Source organism: Engystomops pustulosus, chromosome 5 (genome assembly GCF_040894005.1).
Source record: "Engystomops pustulosus chromosome 5, aEngPut4.maternal, whole genome shotgun sequence".
Classification (NCBI taxonomy): Eukaryota; Metazoa; Chordata; class Amphibia; order Anura; family Leptodactylidae; genus Engystomops; species Engystomops pustulosus.
This window is the reverse complement of record NC_092415.1, coordinates 36,041,754-36,063,789: the sequence shown is the minus strand read 5'-3', so window position 1 is coordinate 36,063,789 and position 22,036 is coordinate 36,041,754. Positions and strand designations below refer to the sequence as shown.

The following is a 22,036-nucleotide window of genomic DNA, read 5'->3' as shown; positions in this document are numbered from 1 at the left end:
TCACGTTGCCTGGATCTGAGTAATGTCCCTGGTTTATAATGAATTTTTGATGGTAGATTTGCTTTGAGACAAGTAACAGCTGCAGGCTGGACCTGGCTTTCTGAATGGAGAGACCACGACATGGGACACCGTGAGTGACTGAGCAGGTAAGTACCTAGTTGTACATGGCCTCACAGTACAGGCGGTCCCCTACTTAAGAACACTCGACTTGCATACGACCCCTAGTTACAAACGGACTACTGGATATTGGTAATTTATTGTACTTTAGCCCTAGGCTACAATAAACAGCTGTAACAGTTATCACAGGTGTCTGTAATGAAGATTTAGTGTTACTCCTGATTCTTATGACAACACAACATTTTTAAAATCCAATTGTCACAGAGACCAAAAAAGTTCTGGCTGGGATTACAATGATAAAATATACAGTTCCGACTTACATACAAATTCAACTTAAGAACAAACCTTCAGACCCAAACTTGTATGTAACCTGGGGACTGCCTGTATAGTGGTAGAACACACAGTATATGTTTGTTAAAGAGAACCTGTCACCAGGGACATAATTTTCACTAGACTGGTTACAAAACCCCATTACAGCTTCATTGCAAACATGGGATAGGGAGGAGCTGTACAGGAGCACAAAGGTGGGGGCTCAGCAGTCTGCAGCACTTTTTTTTTTCTTTGTACCCAACCCCTGTGACTTAAGAATTCAGGGTGCAGGGTAAGTTAAAGCTCAATTATATTGTAATGCAAATACTTAAGCTGAGGCATATTTGCAACGCAGCTGTAATGAGCTTCTAACTTTTTTTTTGTAAAAAAGTGTCCCTGGCGACACTCCCTTTTAATTGCATATCTACTGCAGTTATGCCCAGACCTTGCCATCAGCCCCAGTCTCCTTGGAGCACAAATTTTGGCTGTACATTTTAGAGGGGGGGGGGGGGTAATTTGCTTATCCTAAAAACATCTGGATTAATTTGTGCACATGAGGTTTGTTCCTTCCTTCATGTTTTCTCTGTTTACCGGCCCGAACGGACTTGTTGTGTTCTGTTCCCCTGCTTGGGCCCCATATCAGGTTTTCTGATGCATTTTTGGAAGACAAAAACAGGAGTGGATCATAATGGGTGAGGGCATATAAGAGGAGATGCTACTTTTCCACTCCTTCTGCTTTCGGCGCCAAACTGCATCTAAAAAGCTGAACGTGAGAATACATACTCAGCATCCTGGTTATTTAATCCAGCGCATGAGGCCCATGTCTCAAAACTTTTTGGGCTTGGCGTTTCCTTGGCTTTGATGCATGTCTACATTTGTGACAATTTCCCTTCAAATCTTGAAATGGTCCAGTTTGCTGCAAGCCAAACAAAAAAAGCAGATGGACAAAGCCACACGGTCATTGCAGTTTTTTTTTTTTTTCTTCTGCCTTCAAGGTGTCTTAATTGTATCATCTGCCAAATTTGCCACTTTACCTATCCACTCCTTTTATCAGTTCGCACAGCTCCAGAAGTTGTGGAAATATCTATGAAGTGCAAATTCAAAAAGTTGCACATTTAGGCGATAATCCAGTCAGTGGTGTAGCAAAAACTTGGGAACTAGGTTTTCGACTGCAGACATTAACCAGATTTAGTAAGCTGTCTAAGACCTTGATAAATTATGTAGAAAAGACGTCTAAAGAATTAAAAACCTAAAGTGATTAAAGCTTTTATGCACCGGATACGGGAGTGCGGGTTTCTGACAAAGTACCTTGTCAAATCTGCACTTGGCTCTGTACGTGTCACTTGTAGATTTTCTGCTGTAGATTAGTAAGGAGGACTCCAACGTGGCAGGGACTCAAAGTTCTCAACATCTGCTCATCATAGTCTTAGAGGACAATCTTCTGTCATATGATCTGTTCCCAATGGCTTGGAGAAGCAAAAAGTCTTTAAGCTAGAGAACAAGATTGCTGGTCTCAAGTTGAATTCTTCCAGAGTTCTTTGAGATGGATATGTAAGTGAATATTGTAGTACGGTAGTTCCCATACGTGATGTCCATGTTTATCATGTAATGGGGCTGTTTCCTCCTGATAGTTGTCTTTCCGTCTTGTGTGCGGTGAAGAGAATGGCTTTCCTTTGCCTGCTGTGTTAGAAGTAAAGCCAAGTATTGTTTATATTTGTACAGCGTCTCCACATACTGGTGTTATCTATCATCAGTTTACACTTTGCCAGGTAGATGTTTTACATGTTCTCTCTGCCAGCTACATGCATATGACTTTGTATCTGATAATTCAATGACTACAGATCCTGAGCATAAGACTTTACAAAAGAACAATGGTTGAAGTGTTTGGTTTTTTTAAAGCTTGTGCTCTATCCATACTGTACGTGTCCTATTCACCTGATTCTAAACATACACTATAGGTTTTGCAGACCATATAAGATGGTCTGTACCTAAACACTAGGTGGGAGATTCATTATGGCTTCTCCACCAGTTTTCTGGTCAAGGCACATATATCTGCTTCTCCGACCCGAACGCCACTGCTGGCATGGAGGCCGACAGGGCGTTAATGCCCAGAAGAGACTATAGCATAAAACTCAGCAGGATCAGACCTTGCGTAGTTTGTGCCCCAATCTTAGACCGGAGCTTCTTAGTAGGTGGAGCACCAGCGGGGTAATTTTAGACTAGTCCAGTAGTTGATCATATTGTAGGTGGTTTGAGCAGTAGCCTGGGGGTCCAAGCCTTCTAGGTGGCACATGGCCACCCAAGCCATCATCCATGTTTTATACTGAGAGGTCTTCAACCAAGAAATCCTTATTTATCTATTCTTGCTTTCTATACAAATATACATGAGCCATTGCAGGACCTTTGAAGGTCCTCCAAAGGTCCTGAACCTGGAGATTGAAAGCAGCCAAAAAGGACACATCCTCCATTCCCCTAGAACAGTGGTGGCGAACCTATGGCACGGGTGACAGAGACGGCACTCAGAGTCCTTTTTGTGGGCACCTGGCCCATCTCCCCAGCACACCCAACAATCAAAGAACCTTCCTGCGGTTCCAAGCAACTTAAGATGCTGCTTTCAGTCATATTATGCTACTTACTTCGCTACTTGGGACTGTAGGAAAAAAGAGAATTAGACAGGGTCAAATTATTTTTGGAGGACCTCCTGCTGGCCCCAAAAGGAAACTGGAAAGAAGCTAAAATTATGAAAATTTTCCATCTTTCTACTGTGTTGCTGTCCTCAGGAGGCCAATATGATTGAAATTTGTTCAACCGGGAGCAATAAGTTACTGCTTTAATTTTTGGTGGCACCTCACGATAAATAAGCAGGGCTTTGGGTTGCAGTTTGGGCACTCGTCCTCTAAAAGGTTCACCATCACTGCCCTAGAAGCTCATTCTAGTTCCATATGAAGGAAGTGAATTCTGAACTTATAGGGGCTATAGTATTCATACAGCCCAGGGCACATGGCAGTCTTAATCCACCTCTGCATGCGTCTTAATGAATTACCCATATAAGTATACTTCTATGTAATGTATAGCTTGAAGGGAGTCCCTTCGGTGTTATGGCCTTTGGCTTACTTAGATACTTGCACATATACCTGTAGGGATTTTAGGAAGTGGAGATTTGTTCCCGATCTTGACAGAACTTGATTTAGTCACCACATTGTAGTGTTTTCTATATTTGGTGCAATTTATGAATAAAGTTTTTATATATTTTACAATTTTGGGGGTTACCTGGAAAGTGCTGCACACGGTGTATAAGGCCGTGGTATAGAAGAAAGCAGATTCCTCAAGCTTTCCTGAAATACTAACAGCTTCTATGTCTGTTGCATTTTCTTTCACACAAATTCCCTTTTTTCTGTGAACTGACCTATAAACTATACATTAGCAGGGAGGCTTTAAAAATGGATTGTTGGGATTCTTGAAAAGGGAGTGATTCACTGGCAGATAATGTCATAATGTTTCTTGAAATAATTTCCCCAAAAATGTTTTTGGTCAAAGCTCAAAACCACAAAGCAGAGTTAAGAGTCAGAAATATGTAACATGTAACATTAGGATTACTACACAGCAATGGTCACACAATAAAGGTTCTGATAAAATCCACTGAAATTCCAGTGAATTTCACACTATGTTCACAAAAATCTACCACTACATAGCCAACAGTCAGAACCTCTGTGTAACCAAGGGGAGGACCCAAGTACAGATCAGCTGCTACATCTGTGACATATCACAGAAAGGTTTGTCCTCTGGATTATATGAACAATGCATACAAGATTCGCTTATGCGTAAAAGTAGTATTAGATCAATGTTCTAGTCAAATGTGTAATAATAATAATTCCTTTATAGTGCTGACAGATATTGCCAAAAATCAGTCCCTGTCCCTATTGGGCTCACAATGTAATCAATGTATGTTTTGGGGTGAGGGAGGAAACCCACGGAGAGAAGATACAAACTCTTTGCAGTGTTGACCTGGATGGGACTGAAACCTAGGAGCCCAGCGATGCAAGGTTGTAATGCTAACCACTGAGCCACCGTGCAATATGTGAAATTATAACCACCACCTCTTCACCATTTTAAGGTTTTACCCTGATTTACAAGTGGTACAGTATTTTATTTCATGCTCCTACTTGTTCTACTACATAATACAGGCAGTTCCCGGGTGAAGTACAAGATGGGTTCTGTAAGTTTGTTCTTAAGTTGAATTTGTATGTAAGTTGGAACTGTATATTTTATCATTGTAACCCCAGCCAAAATTTTTTTTTGGTCTCTGTGACAATTGGATTTTAAAAATGTTGGATTGTCATAAGAACCAGGATTAGCAATAAAGCTTCATTTCAGACACCTTTAATAACTGATACAGCTGATTATTGTAGCCCAAGGCTAAAGTACAGTAAATTACTAACATCCAGAGGTCCATTTGCAACTAGGGGTCCTTTGTAAGTCGGGTGTTCTTAAGTAGGGGACCACCTGTATTATGTTGGCGTCCCCCAAGGAATGTATAGAAGGGGCCCATGGGTTGAGCCCTCTCCATAAAGACTGGGTGTTTGCAGAATGATGCAGCAAACATCTAGTTCTAACGCCCAATTGCAGGTATTAACCCTTTACCTGCTAGCAGCGCATGAGTGCCGCCATATTGGCTCTGATCGTTTCTCCTTGTGATGTCATTGGGTAGTGTTGATCCATCACCATGACAGCCTGGGGGCTGTCATGGGAGACTCCAGATTATAACATTTCTGGTGATCTGTTACAATGTGCTAGTGGCATGAAGGCGTATCTACAGCGTGTTGCTGCACTTTTAATGTTTTATAATGGGCATGTCTCGGCTTTTAACTTGTGGTTTGCTGTCAGTAAATCTGTTTATAAGTTGTTTGCTCTTTCTTCTACTTCACTTAGTGGTTTAGAGCAAGATGAAACATGTAGAGGAGGAAATCACTTCACCATAAGAGTAAGTTCCTTTGTACGTTCCTTCTGATCATGATACTTTAATGTCATGAGTTCCCATTTTGGGCCATAATTACCTGCAATGTCGTGTGTATTTTAACTAGAAAATTTATGTAGATTAAAAATACTACTCATCAGGAATCACCACTGCGGCCTCTGCTAGGCCATGGGGACTCGGGGATGATCGCTCACTGTAGATAAACTGCCCAGAATAATGGAGATTCTCAAGTCCAATAAACGGAGAATGTGGGAGACAGTTGGACGTGCAATCGTTTATCATGCAAACTCTTGACTGCTTAACCTTGCCAAAAAAGAAGCTTGCCATCAATACACAATTCATGTATTCATTACATCTTGTCGAAAGGTTGTAGATGGGTAAACACTGGCCCCCTCCCACCAAAAATATATTAGAGCAAGAGGGTCACAGTATGCAGCCATTGCAGTCCCCAAAACTTGGTTATAAAATGTTCTAAAAAACTAAATTGTTGTGCATAATATTATTATTTTATTAATTATGTGTATAATATTTGTGTAAAGTGATTCAACGTCTGTGGGAACAATGCAGATTTCATCGTTGGATATGTGCAAGTTCTCAAGTTGGATGAGAAGAGTCACGGGTATAAGATGGTCGCTCGGTTACCAAATTCTGCAAATAAAAATCGAATGTAAATGCACCTATCCACCCGTTAGATGTATTCCTACCTTAGGACTTCAGTAAGCTTCTTGTCTATAGACCCTACTGGATTCTCAACATCCATACTCTTATTTGTTGATGCACAAGATTTGGAGTTGCTCGGTGATACCCAGACTGGTTACTGCACTCTGTATGTTTCTGGTAGATGCTCCCTGACTATGGTTGTTATATTTATTTTGGGACTGCCATTCTCCATTTTAAATTATCCCGATTCCGAAGACCAACCACCATGAATATGAACGCTTGAACTCATCAAGCATTTGTGTCCCTCCAATCCCATTCTGATATGCAAGGCACCATAGGCAGTCTGTGCTAAAGGGATTCAGATGCCCTCTGTCGTTCCACCGATAGTTCCTCTTCCTGGACTCTAACTTTTGACATGCAATAAGCTTTCACTTGTGCTTTGTTAAGCCCCGCCCCTGAGCTTGCATTTCTCCAAACATGTCAATAAAATATATAATATCTGACCACACATACACAATTCCCAGAAACAAGGTTGACAACTGGCACACGTCTAACTATATACCACATATCAGCTCCCTAAATGGCCGGGCTCCCAAATTGTTGCTCCCCCTCCAAATCCTACACAACCACCTCTGGGGGCTTGTCCAAACCTGTGAAATTCGGGCAATACTCTCTGCCCCTGCACCTTAGCCACTGTGTTACCAAATGGTCTGTTGAAATACTGAGCTTCCAGCCATCCAGGCGAACCGTAGGTCTCAACACCCCCAAAAAACACAGGGGTGGCTCAGGATCCACACCAAAAATGAATTTCCTGAAAAAGTCATGCTAATAACAAATCCCATAAATTCCAACGGACAACAGCCCCATCCATACATAAGACTGAAATCTAATAGATTCCCATCTGCCTTTCATCTGTCCCATGTCTCGACTAAGACGCACCTATCCGCCTCTGTGCCCCAGAAGAAGCTGAAAGAAGGCGAAACCCTTGGTCTACGAGACGTGACGCACAAATTGTCTGGACTTTTATATTCAATGCTTGATTAAAAGTATCTTTTAATAAAACGTTTACTAAAATTTATTGGGATAATCTGCACTATATTCACTTTAATTCATCTAGTATCCGAAGGAAAAAAGCGGAAGCCTTGTAAATACTGTGCTAGAGATCCCAGTGTAACTCCCAGGATACCCGCTGGAAATGTGCTGGTGTGAATATATCCTTCTATAATATTTTCCATTAAACCTAAAAATAACTGCAGAATTCTGCAATAAAAAAGTGATAAAAAAAACAATTATGGTCTATGTTTATTTTAGGTCATCTGGGAATTCCCGTCTGGCCACAAGATGGCAATAAAGCTTTTGTAAACATGAATGTCACCGGTCATTGTAATTGAAGAGGGTCACCCACGGCTGAAATGTCACTACCGATATCTATACATATTGTCACCAATCTCATTACAGGCGGTCCCCTACTTAAGAACACCTGACTTACAGACAACCCCTAGTTACAAACGGACCTCTGGGTGTTGGTAATTTACTGTACTTTAGCCTTAGGCTAATAATCAGCTGTAACAGTTATCACAGGTGTCTGTAATGAAGCTTTATTGTTACTCCTGGTTCTTATAATAACCCAACATTTTTAAAATCCAATTGTCACAGAGACCAAAAAAAAATTTGTCTGGAGTTAAAATTATAATATATACAGTTCCGACTTACATACAAATTCAACTTAAGAACAAACCTAAAGAACCTATCTTGTATGTAACCCAGGGAATGCCTGTACTGGTCTTACTCACTGTATTATGTGTACACCTGCTCACGTTATGTCTCTCCCATGACTTAGGGCGTGTGAGACCCAGAAATTTTGAGTGTAATTAATCACACAGTGACACAATGGGGCAGATTTACTTACCCGGTCCTGTCGTGATCCCGCAGTGCGTTGTCCGACGAGGATTCGTGTCTGCTTCGATTCACTAAGGTCGTGCATCCGATTTCCTGCATGTGTTGCTTCCGCGCTGAGGTCTGCTGAAATTCACCATCTTCTTCCTGGTGCATGTGAGTGCGTGATCTTGCGACACAATTTCCTTTTTAAATTCCGCGGTTTGTCTGAATCTTTCGGGTTGTCTGATGGCCACGCCCCCCCCCATTTCTTCCAATCGCGTGCGCCAAAAACCCGGGGCAATTTGCGCAAATCGGAAATATTCGGGAAACCCGACAGAATCGCGGTCCGCATACTCTTAGTAAATGAGCCCCAATATGTTGGATTACGTGTTCACTTTAGTCACAGTCCAGTATAACATGACAATGTGCACACAGTTCACAAAAAAAAAGATTGAAAATACACATCCTCCCTATATAGTAACAAGACATATTTAAAGGAAACCTACCATCACAGATATACCTAATCTGGCAGATCCGGTAGAAGGCAGATTCTCTTCCTCTAATCTAGTGTAGCCCTATGCTTTATTTAGCTAAAGCTGTAGTGGCCCAGAACTTAATAAATCTTTTATTTGATGTACATGCAATTTTTATCAAGAGGCTACTAGGGCGTGGAGTAGTTTCTTTTGATCCCCCCAATCTTCAGCACTCATCTGAAGAACCGGAGTTACCGCAGAACGCCTGCTCCTCAGACGAGTGCGTGCAGCTGCTGCATGCGCGGCTTGTAATATCACACAGCTCTGATTATTTTCTCTGATGCTATTGAGCCGTGCACCTGTGTGACATCACATGACCAGGGATATAATGAGCCGTGCACCCGTGTGAGATCACATGACCAGGGATATAATGAGCCGTGCACCTGTGTGACATCACATGACCAGGGATATAATGAGCCGTGCACCTGTATGACATCACATGACCAGGGATATAATGAGCCGTGCACCTGTGTGACATCACATGACCAGGGATATAATGAGCCGTGCACCTGTGTGACATCACATGACCAGGGTTATAACGAACTGTGCACTTGTGTGACATCGCATGACCAGGGATCAGTGTTTATCCTCAAGAAGTAAAGGATGAAGCTACCTATAGAACGCCAGCAAGCAGAGATACAGAAAAACCGTGAGGAATTGATACAGAAAGTATATTAGAAAATGTTTAACATGTCATTAAACAAAAAAATATTAATTATATGCTAAATAATAAAGAAATCCAATTTCGCTATTATTACCCGGTCTCTACATTTCTGCAATACAACTATAGCTCAGTAATACCTTTAAATTCTGAGCTTCGTGTGACATTTACAGGACTGTTTAGTAGTAGTATTAGTTTTCTCGGTGTAATAAGTCTTATGAGGTTTAAGAATTGTGAAACTTTGATACGAAACAGAAGAGTGACTTACCCTTGTCTTCTATGACCTCAATATTGTGTAAAAGGGCATTTTCCCTAAAAAACTGAAATCAGCGGGAGAAAAAGTGCTAAAAAACACTTACTTTTTTTGCATTTTGAAAGAGAACGGGGGTCATTTACTAAGGGTCCGATTCGCGTTTTCCTAACGTGTTACCTGAATATTTCCGATTTGCTCTGATTTCCCCTGAATTGCCCCGGGATCGCACGCGATCGGATTGTGGCGCATCGGCACCGGCATGCACGCGACAGAAATCGGGGGCGTGGCCAAACGAAAACCCGACGGATTCGGAAAAAACGCCGCATTTAAAACAAAAAATGTGTTGCGGAGCTTGCACTTACCTTCACTCAGCCCGGCTCGGTGTATTCCAGTGCGTTCCAGGGAACTTCAGCGCAGCAGCGCCACCTGGTGAACGTTGGAGGAACTGCCTTAATAAATCCCGGCCGGACCCGAATCCAGCGCAGAGAACGCGCTGCTGGAACGCGAATGGACCGGGTAAATAAATCTGCCCCAATGTGTCATGTTCTGTCTCTGATTATGGGGGCTGCCATTTTGCCTAAGCTCTGGTAAAAGCATTTAGTGACATGTTTTATGGCAGGCTCAGGGCCATAGAGAGCAATAGTCAACAGCCGACTCATCTAAGGTCTAATGCGCATGCGCTTTGCCATCATCTAATATAATATGACTGCAGAGAAGCCTGCAAAGTCTGGGAAGCAGGAGGCTCCCTGTCCATGTCCCTGTTAGGTAGATGGTTATGTATGAAGTGGTGTAATCTATGCCTTTGGCTGGAGTGCTGGTTATCATGGTGCTTGGGTTATTAAAGTTTAATTAAGTTTAATTTAGTTGGCCGTGTTTAGCAGCCTAGATGTGTGTATATACTGCAAAGTGGTTGTCCTTGGGTGTGTGTTGTATAATCCCATGATATTTGTTTAATACAGGCCCCAGGTGTATTCCCTGATGTATGCCTCAGGTGTATGTTTCTGTAAAGCCCTACTATTTCATATGGTAGAAATGTGCACAGTGTTAGAACAATGTATATACCATCTTCTAAGTTGTCCATTAAGAGCTAATTCCTATGAATTTTCCCTTCACATACATTACACATATGATGCACATGTATACGGTTGGGCTTCCCAAGTTTGCATGTATAGGCGGTCCCCTACTTAAGAACACTTGACTTGCATACGACCCCTAGTTACAAACAGACCTCTGGATATTGGTAATTTATTGTACTTTAGTCCTAGGCTACAATAAATAGCTATAACAGTTATCACAGGTATCTGTAATGAAGCTTTAGTGTTAATCCTGATTCTTATGACAATCCAACATTTCTAAAATCCAATTGTCACAGAGACCAGTTCTGGCTGGGATTACAATGATAAAATATACAGTTCTGACTTACATACAAATTCAACTTAAGAACAAACCTACAGACCCTATCTTGTATGTAACCCGGGGACTGCCTGTATAGCAATTTAGTCTTTAAATAAAGGCTTATGTCAAGGTCGGTGGAGGTGGACCCACTGAACCACCATGAACGATGACATAAGCCGACACCTAGGAGAGGAGTCTAATTGGTGCCTGGTATTTACTAAAACCCGACGCAAAGTGGACTGGACTTGCTGGGGCGTGGTACCAGCAGGTCACTCCATAGGCGTCACTTTGCTCAGGGTAGTGGCCAAGGCAAAGTACCGAATCGTGAGGCAGAATCAGAGTCGTGCTCAGGCAGGAGGTCAGGACAGGCGGCACAGAATCGAAGTTGGGGACGTAGCTGAAGGGTAAGACAGGCGGCAGAGAATCGAGGTCAGAAAGAAAACAGAGGTCACAACGGATAATCACAGGAGTCATAGTGTATGAGGCACAAAGATCCGGCAAGGGCCACAGGAAGAGGCTGGCTATTTATGGCCAATTAGCGGTGGTTAAATCCGCTTGTGGTGGCCACAATGGGGGACCCGGAGGTGCACGGGTGCACCTGCGAACAAGGACATGGGTCGAATGAGCACCCGTGACCATGTTAGAATTTTGACCAATGGGTCCATGGTAGAACGTAAGAGGGTGCATAAAAGTTAGCTTTTTATTACCATTGGTATATTAAGCGATTATAATACCGGCAGTTTGGGCTGCCGTCTGAGGTCCAAGGTTCCTAGATGACCCATAGTTGTCCAAAGCATCCATCATGTTTAATATTGCTCTATAGAGACAATAATGAGAAAGACTTCCCTCCCTGTACTCTGCTGACAGACATGTCTGCTAGATCCTTTCAAGGATTTATGAAGGACCTACAAAGGTCCTTAAAGGAAATCTGCCATCAAGATAAAGCATGCTATACCAGAGACACTTACTCATAGATCCAGGTACTGTGACTATTGCAATCTTCTTATAGTTATGTTATCCATGATCTCAGTCTAAAATCAACTTTTAAAATGCTGCAAATGAGCCAAGAAGGCTCCTGGGGGCGTTACCATAGCCCCAGCCATGCTGCAGATTCACAGTTTCACTATGCAGGAGCATTCACCTCAACACTGTGTGCTGAAACTTCCTCTGCTCCAGCGAGATTACATCAGGCAGAAGGAGAGTGAAATGCGGAGAGAGTAGAGGGGGAGACAATGTAACATCACAGAGGGGTTCTGGTAACACCACCAGGAACCCTCGTGGGTCATTAACATAATTTAAAAAGTTGATTTTAGAAGGAAGGAGGCCATGGATAACAAATATAAGTAGATTATAACAGTCACGGTGCCTGGATCTATGAGTAAGGGTCCCTGGTTTATCATGATGGATTTTGAGGGTAGACTTCCTTTAAATAGAAGAACTGAAAGCTGACAGAAGGGGCTGCCCTCCCTCCATTCCCGAGAAGCTTTGTTCTGGTACTGTAAACAGGCATTAACCATTAAAAAACTTTGGTGAGATGTCCGTCCATGGACCCTGATGAACCAGTAATTTCACTATCACTATAGTTCTATTTCCTTTACTAGGAGGACATTGACAATTGACGAAAAGTGTCATCTATTTCCTCTCTGTGGTATTTGCACTCATAGCACTTTTAGGGAATTAATGCTGAACTTTCTAATACATCTTGTACATCTGCAGATGAGGTTTTCTTGGTGGTGTCAGTGGGCGCTGGAATATTCCTCAGGCTCCATCAGGTAAGTCTCATGGAATAAACCGTGATCTCTCCGCGGCTGAGCTAATCACTATTGGAGCCATGTGTTGTTGCACGGGAAGCATCCTCTTTACCCGCATTTCGCCATCTCATCTCTGGCTCCCAGCCAGAGCAGAGTAAAACAGCTGAGCTGGTCTTTACAATGACAATATCTGGGGAGGGGATTGTGAAGTGATCCAGCGACGTCACATTCAGCCCTTGCACAGAGTGCAGGCACTTTATAAGGACACCCAGCACCCAGGGCTGCCCTCAGCACTCTCCTCATCTCTGTGCTGAGCACTGCACCCTCTCCAGACAGAACCCATCATGGTGGACCAGTTTGTAGGCATCTGGAAGCTGTGCGACAGCCAGGGCTTCGATGAGTACATGCAGTGTTTAGGTAAGTTATTGCATTTAACAACCTGTCAGGTGCTCTGCATCATCTCCATATACGTACTACCCTCTGAGCTGTGCACTCTGGAAAGGGAAGAGTTAAAAGGACATAATAAGGAGGATTCCGCCTGGATTATCAGGATTCTCACATTTAACTCTATCATCTCCAGATGCCACGCTTTCTAGGGAATCACTACAAAAACTCTTCTGATTTTTGGAATCATTATTATGTAAAAGATTTACGTAGGTCGGGGCTTGCGTACAGTGCGCTCAAGATGATGATGATGATCTGTACGTGTGTACATCAAATGATATTGGATGTTAATGTGTGTAGTGTTTAGTTTAGTACTGTTACCTACACGACACTGGAAAATACCTAGATCAAAATATATATCACGTGATATACGGACATTGTAGCCTGCCACTATATACCTACATCTCAAGCCTTCTATCAAAGCTGATAGATCTTTTAGCCTGAATTTGGTTATTTCGAAGAACTATACATAATAATAATAATTTAACGAGTCTGAACTGTCAGACTGCCATTCATATCTAAGAATGTATGTATCTTATGTGTTATTAGCAGAATTGGGTCTATTATAAGGTGACTTATGGCATATTCTTGATCCTTTATGTACATTAAATAACTTCATATTTGCTAAATTATTTTTAAAAATGGAGAATGTATCTAGTATCACTTAAAGGGACGTATCTGCATTCAGCCCACTATACTACTAGTGTGCTCAGGTGGGGGATGAAATGTCCTTTCTAGAATTCCCTCTTTTAAGTGTATGTGATATCTTGCCTGTTTATCTATAAAAATTTTTTCTGCAGGGTCATGTTGTGAAAATAAGCAGAGAAGAGTCATATGCAGCCTGAGATGAGTCAAGTTTATAAGCTGCAGCAAAAGGGTCACATCAGATGTCCCTATCTTTAGTTATATAGTACCTAGAAGCTGTCTGATTTTATATGAAAGATAAGATAAAGACACTTAAATAAATAGGAGGAAATTAAATCTTTATCTGTGGCTTGAATCTCCAACTATTCCTTTAAATTCCTGTATCTCCAGTTCTTTAGCTCACAGAACCACAGGGCTGAATGTGTATGGTGAAATTCTTATCTTTAATATGACATCAGCATGTTTCTAGGTACTACAGAAACAAAGATAGGGGCATTTAAAGTGATGCTTCCCTGCAGCTTCTAAACTTGACTCATCTCTGTCAAAATCTGACTCTTCTCTGCTCGTCCTTTATAGGTAAACAGGTGAGAATTTATTTAAGAGAAGAAAGGACAATTCATTCTCTTTCTCAGGAGGAAGTGCTTTTATGGGGTAAAATCTGGTTACAGTGTCCCTTTAAGCCTGTTGCCAACAAACTTGCTCCATTCGCATGTGGGATTTACCGGACTAAAGCCAATATTACGGAACTGAACTCGGATTATCTGTTCAGTTCAGCAATTTTAGATACAAAGCGATTTTGTTGGACCTAGCAAAACGGGCTAAAAACACATAAAATTATATAGACTTAATAGCCAGAATTCACAATTGCTGTTTGTTGATTTGCTCTACAATGTATCTAAACGGATATTGGTCTCTGTTTGCATTATGTTATCCTAAAATATTACCATGATACAGGTGATACATACTGATACACAGTTTGAGTAAAATAAAAATGAATAATAAAAAAAGTATGGACAGTTCCCTAAGGCTCCATTCACACTAGGGTATTGTCTTCTGATGGTGTCATAGTAGCCGTGATACATAATGGATTTAACTGACAATGGATCATGTTTCCATTGAGGATCTGTTATTTTGCATGGCAATGATAATTTAGGACCATCGTATTCCTGTATTAAGGAGGGAAACATCACATTTCTTTTGCTTTATAGGAGTTGGCTTTGCCACACGAAAAGCCGGTGCTATGGCAAAGCCCAATGTCGTCATTTCCAGGAATGGTGATGAGATTTCCCTAAAAACGGAGAGCAGCCTGAAAACTACAGAGATGCATTTCAGACTTGGGGAGGAGTTTGATGAGACCACAGCAGACAACAGGAAGACCAGGGTAAGGGGAATGCTCCAATGTCCACTGCTTCCATGGATACAAATATGTGCCGCCAATAAGATTCCACGTTCCACATGGTGCATTCATTGGGAGGCTTCTACATATTCCTAATATTTAAAATTGAACATGTCACCAGGAATGTCATTTTAAGCTGGTGACAGGTTACAATAGCCTAATATGCTGATTTTAAAAATTCCTTTGTCAGCATTCTAAATCATTCGGGTACTTTACAACAGTTTAATTCATATTACCTGACTCCCTGCCAGCAGCATGCAGTGAGTCCCGGGGAGGAGCAGCTGCAGCCTGTGTGTGCCTGTGTCTAAGTCTCCTTATTGTATCTTCCTCTACTCCAAACCATCCCTCTCCCTCTGCTTCCTGCTCTACGCACATTACAGGAAGAGGGGAGGGAGCTGCATGAGTGTGGAGTAGAGGAGACTGAGACACAAGCACACAGACTGGTGCAGCTGCCTCCCCCCAGGTAAGGGGAATAACATTTTATAAAGTATTGCCAGAATTGTCAGAATGCTGACATTTTGGGCCCATAGCAGCTGCTATGGCTGCTACTCCTGTAGTTATGCCCCTGAGGGAATCTGTTTTTGTGGTTTGTAAAAAACAAAGCTTGTCCCAACCTCTTCAGGGGTCACATGATTGTGTTGAATAGCAACTGTTCTGCTAATATAGACTGCATGCGGATGACAAGATTAAATTAAAGGGTTTGTCCCACGTGTAAATATTAACCCCTATCCACTGTATAGGGGATAACAAGGTGATCGTTTTGGGTCCGACTGCTGGGACCCCTACCCTTGCCATCTGGAAAATGGGATCCTGTTCTCACTAGTAGGTGGAGAATGCCCCCTACTGCTCAGTGTGGGAGATAGCCGAGCGCTTTGCCCGGTTATCTCCAGCACATATATAGTCAGTGAATGGAGCAGAAGGGGGCATGTCCCCCCCATGAAATAGTGCGAACAGAATCCCTGATCTCTAGTTCACGGAGGTCCCAGTAATTGGAGCTACACCAATCACCTTGTTATATGGATCCCCTGTGGATAGGGGACAACTTCTAAACCTATGACAATCCCTTTAAAGCTATATAGAAGGAGGAGTATGGCTGGTGCAGCAGTAGCGGTCATATCTTGATCCTAGTACTTTGTAATCCCCTCTACTGCATAAGTATTTGTTATTAATGATGGAACTGGTGTTGAACAGGAGCCCAGAAGCTTTTCTTCATCTGTATACAAGATATATGGAAATTATTATAGTCGTATCATTGTTAGAAGCCGTCAGGACTTGTGCCATTATCCTACACCAGATAAGATTCATGAGATAACATGAGTCATATTGTGAATGGTTACACCCAAGTCTTGTAAATTGGCTTTAATTCGGAAATAAATTGTAATTCATTACAACATGAAAAAAAACAATCATTGTGGTGATTCCCTTATCAGCACAGGTTATGGTGATCCATCAGTGATCTGTCTGCTGACGCTCATGTTGAAGGCGAAGTAACAGGGAGGTTACGGGGCTTATACTGTGCCAGCTGATAATGATAGGGCATAGTATTAATTAATATATTGGCTTGTGAACATGACAATGAAACTCAATTAGCAGTGAAACTCACAGCTCCCGGGCCATGTGCAATATATATTAAAGGGCCACTTACCTACTGTACCACATGTATCTACCTTTTTGATAGAGAGGTTTGAGCCCCTTGGCACCATGTCCCAGGTGCAGCTCCTATCTTTCCACCTATAGCTATGCACCTGCCCCTATGGGTGATGCCACACGTCCTGTTTTTGGACCGTTTTAAAGCATGCATTTTAATAGATAAACACGTTCAAAGCAGCCAAACACATGGTAAACAGGAAAAAAAACGGATTTTTAAACATTCTGAAAACACATGCTTCAAAATGGTCCAAAAACAGGACGTATGGCATCACCCTATGGCTGGAGACTCAAGTGAGGTTTTTGTTGCAGATTCAACTACAATTTGTGAGACAATTCTAGAAATTAATTTATATGGCTCAAAGAATCTGCTGAAAAATCTGCACCAAACTAGCTTCAGGTGTTTTCTCCAGTTCATCTATATCACAGTTATATGAGATGTGTAATTGTACCTCTGTATACAATAAAATACATAGGTCCATCAACTTCTATGGGACCTGTATAATACTAGGCAAATCTAAGTTTATAAGGAACCATAACACAGTCCTATGTGCTAAACTGAAGACCAAAAAAGTGTCTCTGATATTTCCAATGCAAACTAAAAGACTTAAAAAAATGTAAATGCAAGTAGTATGATAGAGTATAACATGTAAAGGCTTGGACTAACTACTAGCTTTCTAGGAATATGCCAATATACTGTATATATCCTAGTAAATTAATAGGTAGGATCCTGGATGATACAGGTGCGCCTGCAATATCTGGGTGAAAAAGTATTTGGATGCTGAATTCTTAGTATCCTACAAAATGGTCATGAGTTAAATAAAGTGTCATTTTATGTCACATTATTTATGTATAGAGAACCATTCATTCCATGGTGCTACACAATCAGTAAGAGGTTCACATACATTACATTAAGACAAATGCAAATAAAAACTACAGAGATCTGAAACAAGTGGGTGGAGGACCCTGTAATATTTGACACATTACATCTGGACTCATCAATTACTCGTTCACCACACACATGGTCGTACATCGAGGGGTTATTTTAACACTAGATTTTGCATTGGGTATGTATTTTCCTGTACACAAATCACATACATGTAGTTCTTGTGTTGTGTTATGAGCGCTTGGGTCTTTAGAATGAGCCCTGATTTTGCATACTGTTTGTTTTTCAGACCATTATAACATGTGATGATGGAGTGCTAACACAGGTGCAGAAATGGGACGGCAAAGAGACTACGATCAAAAGGGAACTGAAGAATGGACAGCTGGTGGTGGTAAGTCTCTGGACCTATATCTAGTTTGTGCTAACAAAAAAAAGCAACACATTTTTCCTTAAATTGAGGTTTTAGTCTTGATTTCATCATAACGTGTTAGACTTGTTATCTGGAGTATTTAGTAAAGCAGACATGATTGTATGGGGACGTTTACATGCAAAGCAGGGAAGATTCTTCTCATAAATAGCTTCTCCTGTCTGCACATTGCAGTGTTCTCTGCATCCTGCCCCTCCCCCTTCATTACAAGACCAGCTCAGACACAGGCACTTTCTGCCAGCAAACAGCAGGTTGCAGAGTTTACTAGCTACAAGCTACAGACAAGATAAGGTCTTTATCCAGAGGAGGGAGAAACTCTGTGTGTGTTATAGCTCAGATGTTGCAGAGATGAAGTATCTCATTGTGTGTTATATCCATCTCATGGATCTCTCATCTTGGATCTGTCTGATCTCTCTTTTTCTATGTGTCAAATATTAGTAGAATGTTCAGAAGTTAAATAAACGTATAGATAAACCTGTGCCCTGATAATCTAAGCACATTGCCAGCACACAGCATCTCAAAGAACTAGATGGATCATGAAGTGTCTGCTTAGAGAGTCCACTGCTCACACTCTGGAATCTTACACTGACCATCACTGACTGATGTGTAAAATTGTAAAGTGAGGGGTTAAAAATTAGCTTTATTATGTGAACATCACTAGGGGGTTAAAATTGGAGAACTTTCTTTAAGACACAATCAAAATTCAGTTATCTTTCACTTTTATTATTACTCTTAAATTTTCTTCTCACGCTGTGAAAAGATATAATACTGTAAACCTCATGAGACTTTAATATGACCCTATCACAAGCTCTGACACCACTAAATGACTATCCCCCTCAGGTAGGGAATTAAATGTCCTTTCTAGTCACCTTGTTACTGTATGTAACTGTTTTTTTACGCATTGAAGAAAAAAAATATATAAAAATTATTTTTAAACAAAACGAAATGTTCTTTATAGAATTCCTTCTTTTATGTGACATCTTGCCCGTTTACCTATATAAAAAAAAAATCACCTCCAATGTCATGTGAAAATAAGAAGAGTCACTTTTTAGAGATATTATATCTTTGGCTCTATGATATATCTTTCTTATAGCTCAGAAGAAGAGAAGCAGCAGCAGCACTCTTTGAAATCCAATAAATAATGGTGTTCTTTATTCACCAAATGATGCAATGTTCCGACAATACGTCGACAATAAGCATGATGATTATGGATTATTGGCAAAACATTGCATCATTTGGTGAATAGAGAATGGATTTCGATGAGTGCCGCTGCTTTTCTTTTAAACCTGATAATGGATCCTGGCAAGTAGAAGTTTCAAAAGGAAACACCCATAGACAGAACATGACCCTATTGGAGCATTAAGAGTGCTGTGTCCCCTCTACCTTTTGTATATCTTGGACTCTGTAGTACCTGGAACCCTGCTTTTATCATATTTAAGATGAGAATCTCATTTTTTAAATTGCTACCAGAACCAGAGTTACGGACAGTAGTTAGGAAAGTGAAGATTAAAATCCAATTCCCACCTTATGCAATTTTAAAGATGAGATTTTAAACTTTAAAATGATACCATAGACATGGTTCTAGCTGCTATAGAACTGAAGATCTGTCCATCTGAAGAGACGCTCTTTGTCCAGCCTATCATCGTGTATCAGCTCTTTTGCATATTACTTTGTAGGATAGATTTTTTTTATAGGTAAAGGGGCAAGACATAAAAGAGGGAATTCTAGAGAGAACATTTCATACCCAACCGGAGGGGCTGGTAGATTAGTGGGGTAAAAGCAGGTGACAGAGACAGAGTCATTTGGTATTATGTATGCACATTTTATTTTTAAATGCAATAAACTGGTTTTTATTTGTCCTGTTTCTGAATTCCTGCCCCACCCCCACACCTGTTTGACCTTTTACCAAGATAGCTCATTGAGTATATGGCAGCACAGTGTATATAGTCTCACCCTGCACAATCACAGGAGAAGACCACTGTTTGTATGTCTTCTATACATAAAAGGAAACAGTCAGCATGGCTATACTGTCTGTTTATTTAAGTTGTGCTTGAGAACCATCAATCATTGAGCTGATTTAATCCACACTATGAATTTCATTAGCAACATTTGCACACAGCAGCATGTGGGTCAGTAATTGAAATCCAAAAATAGGGGTTTAAAATACTTCACAATTTAGGTTCAACCCCACGTTTTGGCTTTACCAACTAGAAGAGGAATACATTTATTTTTTGCATTCAATATAAATTAACACTAAGTGCATTTGAAAGTGCTCAGCATTATGGGAAGTGAGGGAAGCTGCTCTGGACAATGGCCTTAGATGATGTCACTACTAGGAAGTGCCCACCCACTTCAGAAGAAGCTGGAGAGGATTTTTTACGAGTGGGGCTGATTGATATATCGGACTGGATCTCAGGCTAGGGAGAAGCCAGCAGCATGATGTAGGTATCATTGAAATTGTTGTCAAAGGCGCTCTCCAGCTGTGCTAAAATTATTTTTGGCCAGGTAAGTTCAGAGTTACACTTTAATACATAACAGCAATCCAGCTCATTTGGTTTTTCACCAGTTATTACTTTTATAACATCCATTTACTACTAGTAACATATTCTTAATTTTTCTCTTTCAGACTTGTACCATGGGAGACGTCAAGTGTGTCCGTGTATATGACAAGGTGAAGGCTTAACTTCAGTCCATGCGACTGATACTGGAAACAGCTCAGTTCAATGAGCCCTGCTCAACGACACTACTCTGTATCTAAATCAGATGACTACATGCCTTAAATTCTATATGGAACCTGCTGTGACCACCAAATAAATTCCTCCTACATCCTGATATGGCTCATTGTCTGTGTGTTTATGGGTGATAACAGGAAATGGTGTATGGGTGTATGGGTGTTGTAGTGTCACAATAATATGTGCTCTTTTCTATGTGCTAGACTTGATCTCATGGAGAAGGATGTACCATACTTCTTAATAAACTATGTACATGTATACCCCACATGTATCAGAAACTAGGACTGGAGCAGGCATAGATTTGAAAAATAATTTATATGAGTTTCATGAGTAAATTTTAGGGGATTGGGAGATTATGAACCCTTTATAAAGCCCTGTCCACTTTTCATAAAAGTTGCGTGGGTGGTGTAAAACTTCCAAAATTTTCCACAAAAGTTACTTTTTATACCTGAAAGTTTCATATATTTCCCCAATTACATGGAAAAACGGTTTTGTCAACGGGTGCAATGGATAAAGCCAACATTAATTTAAAGGGGTTATATAGCGCACACAGATTCTGCAGCGCTGCACAGAGTTTGCCAAATCAGTCCCTGTCCCCAATGGAGCTCATAATCTAATCAACCTACCAGTATGTTTGGAGCGTCGGAGAAAACCAGAGAAACCCACGCAAACACGGAGAGAACATACAAAATCTTTGCAGATGTTGACTTGGATGGGACTAGAACCCAAGGCCCCAATGCAGCAAGACTGTAGTGCTAACCACTGAGCCACCATGCTGCTCACACTCATCAGATTGTTGTCCCCTATCTCGTGGATAGGGGATAGCATTCCAACATGGTACAACCCCTTAGGGTCCCTGCACACTGACATGTAGCCGTACGGGAACACGTTTGGGCGTGCTGTAGAGTAGGAGAAGCAAGCGCTGCTCTCCCCTCCTCTCACCATAGAGGATAGAGAATCATTTTTAGCGGCCATGGCACAGTTTGTGCTCACTGTACCAAGCGTGGGCGCCATAGATAACTATAGGGGGCTATTTGCAGCCGTATATATACGTCCCCTATACGTTGGTGTGCATGGGCCCTTAATCTGTATGGTGGCCGTAGCAAAATCCACAGTTATGGGACCCAGAGGTGTAACTGAAGGCAACAAAATTTGGAAACTACTGAGAACTTTTTCCTAGGAGGTGATATTGTTTCGTAGCATATTAGCTGTCACACAACTTCTTCCGGAAAATATGTAACCAGATATATTCAGATAAGTAAATACGTTCTTTGACAATAAGATAAATGTTCATATTGTAGAAACCTGCAGCAATTCAGACAATTGT

The 22,036-nt window shown here is 41.2% G+C and overlaps 1 protein-coding gene across 1 annotated transcript; it reads left to right on the top strand.

The window, feature by feature from the left end:
• Positions 1 to 12,769: 12,769 nt before the first annotated feature.
• Positions 12,770 to 20,809, top strand: LOC140132637 (myelin P2 protein-like). Its single transcript, XM_072151637.1, has 4 exons — positions 12,770 to 12,949; positions 14,830 to 15,002; positions 17,840 to 17,941; positions 20,604 to 20,809. Exons 1-4 carry the CDS (start codon positions 12,877 to 12,879, stop codon positions 20,658 to 20,660), a joined length of 405 nt encoding a protein of 134 aa, XP_072007738.1. The 5' UTR covers positions 12,770 to 12,876; the 3' UTR covers positions 20,661 to 20,809.
• Positions 20,810 to 22,036: the final 1,227 nt, after the last annotated feature.

Excerpts from the sequence above, each read along its gene's own strand:
- LOC140132637 (XM_072151637.1), top strand. The coding sequence starts at position 12,877 with ATGGTGGACCAGTTTGTAGGCATCTGGAAGCTGTGCGACAGCCAGGGC. Across the intron at positions 12,950-14,829 it reads TGAGTACATGCAGTGTTTAG|GAGTTGGCTTTGCCACACGA; the intron begins GTAAGTTATTGC and ends TTTGCTTTATAG. Across the intron at positions 15,003-17,839 it reads CAGACAACAGGAAGACCAGG|ACCATTATAACATGTGATGA; the intron begins GTAAGGGGAATG and ends TTTGTTTTTCAG.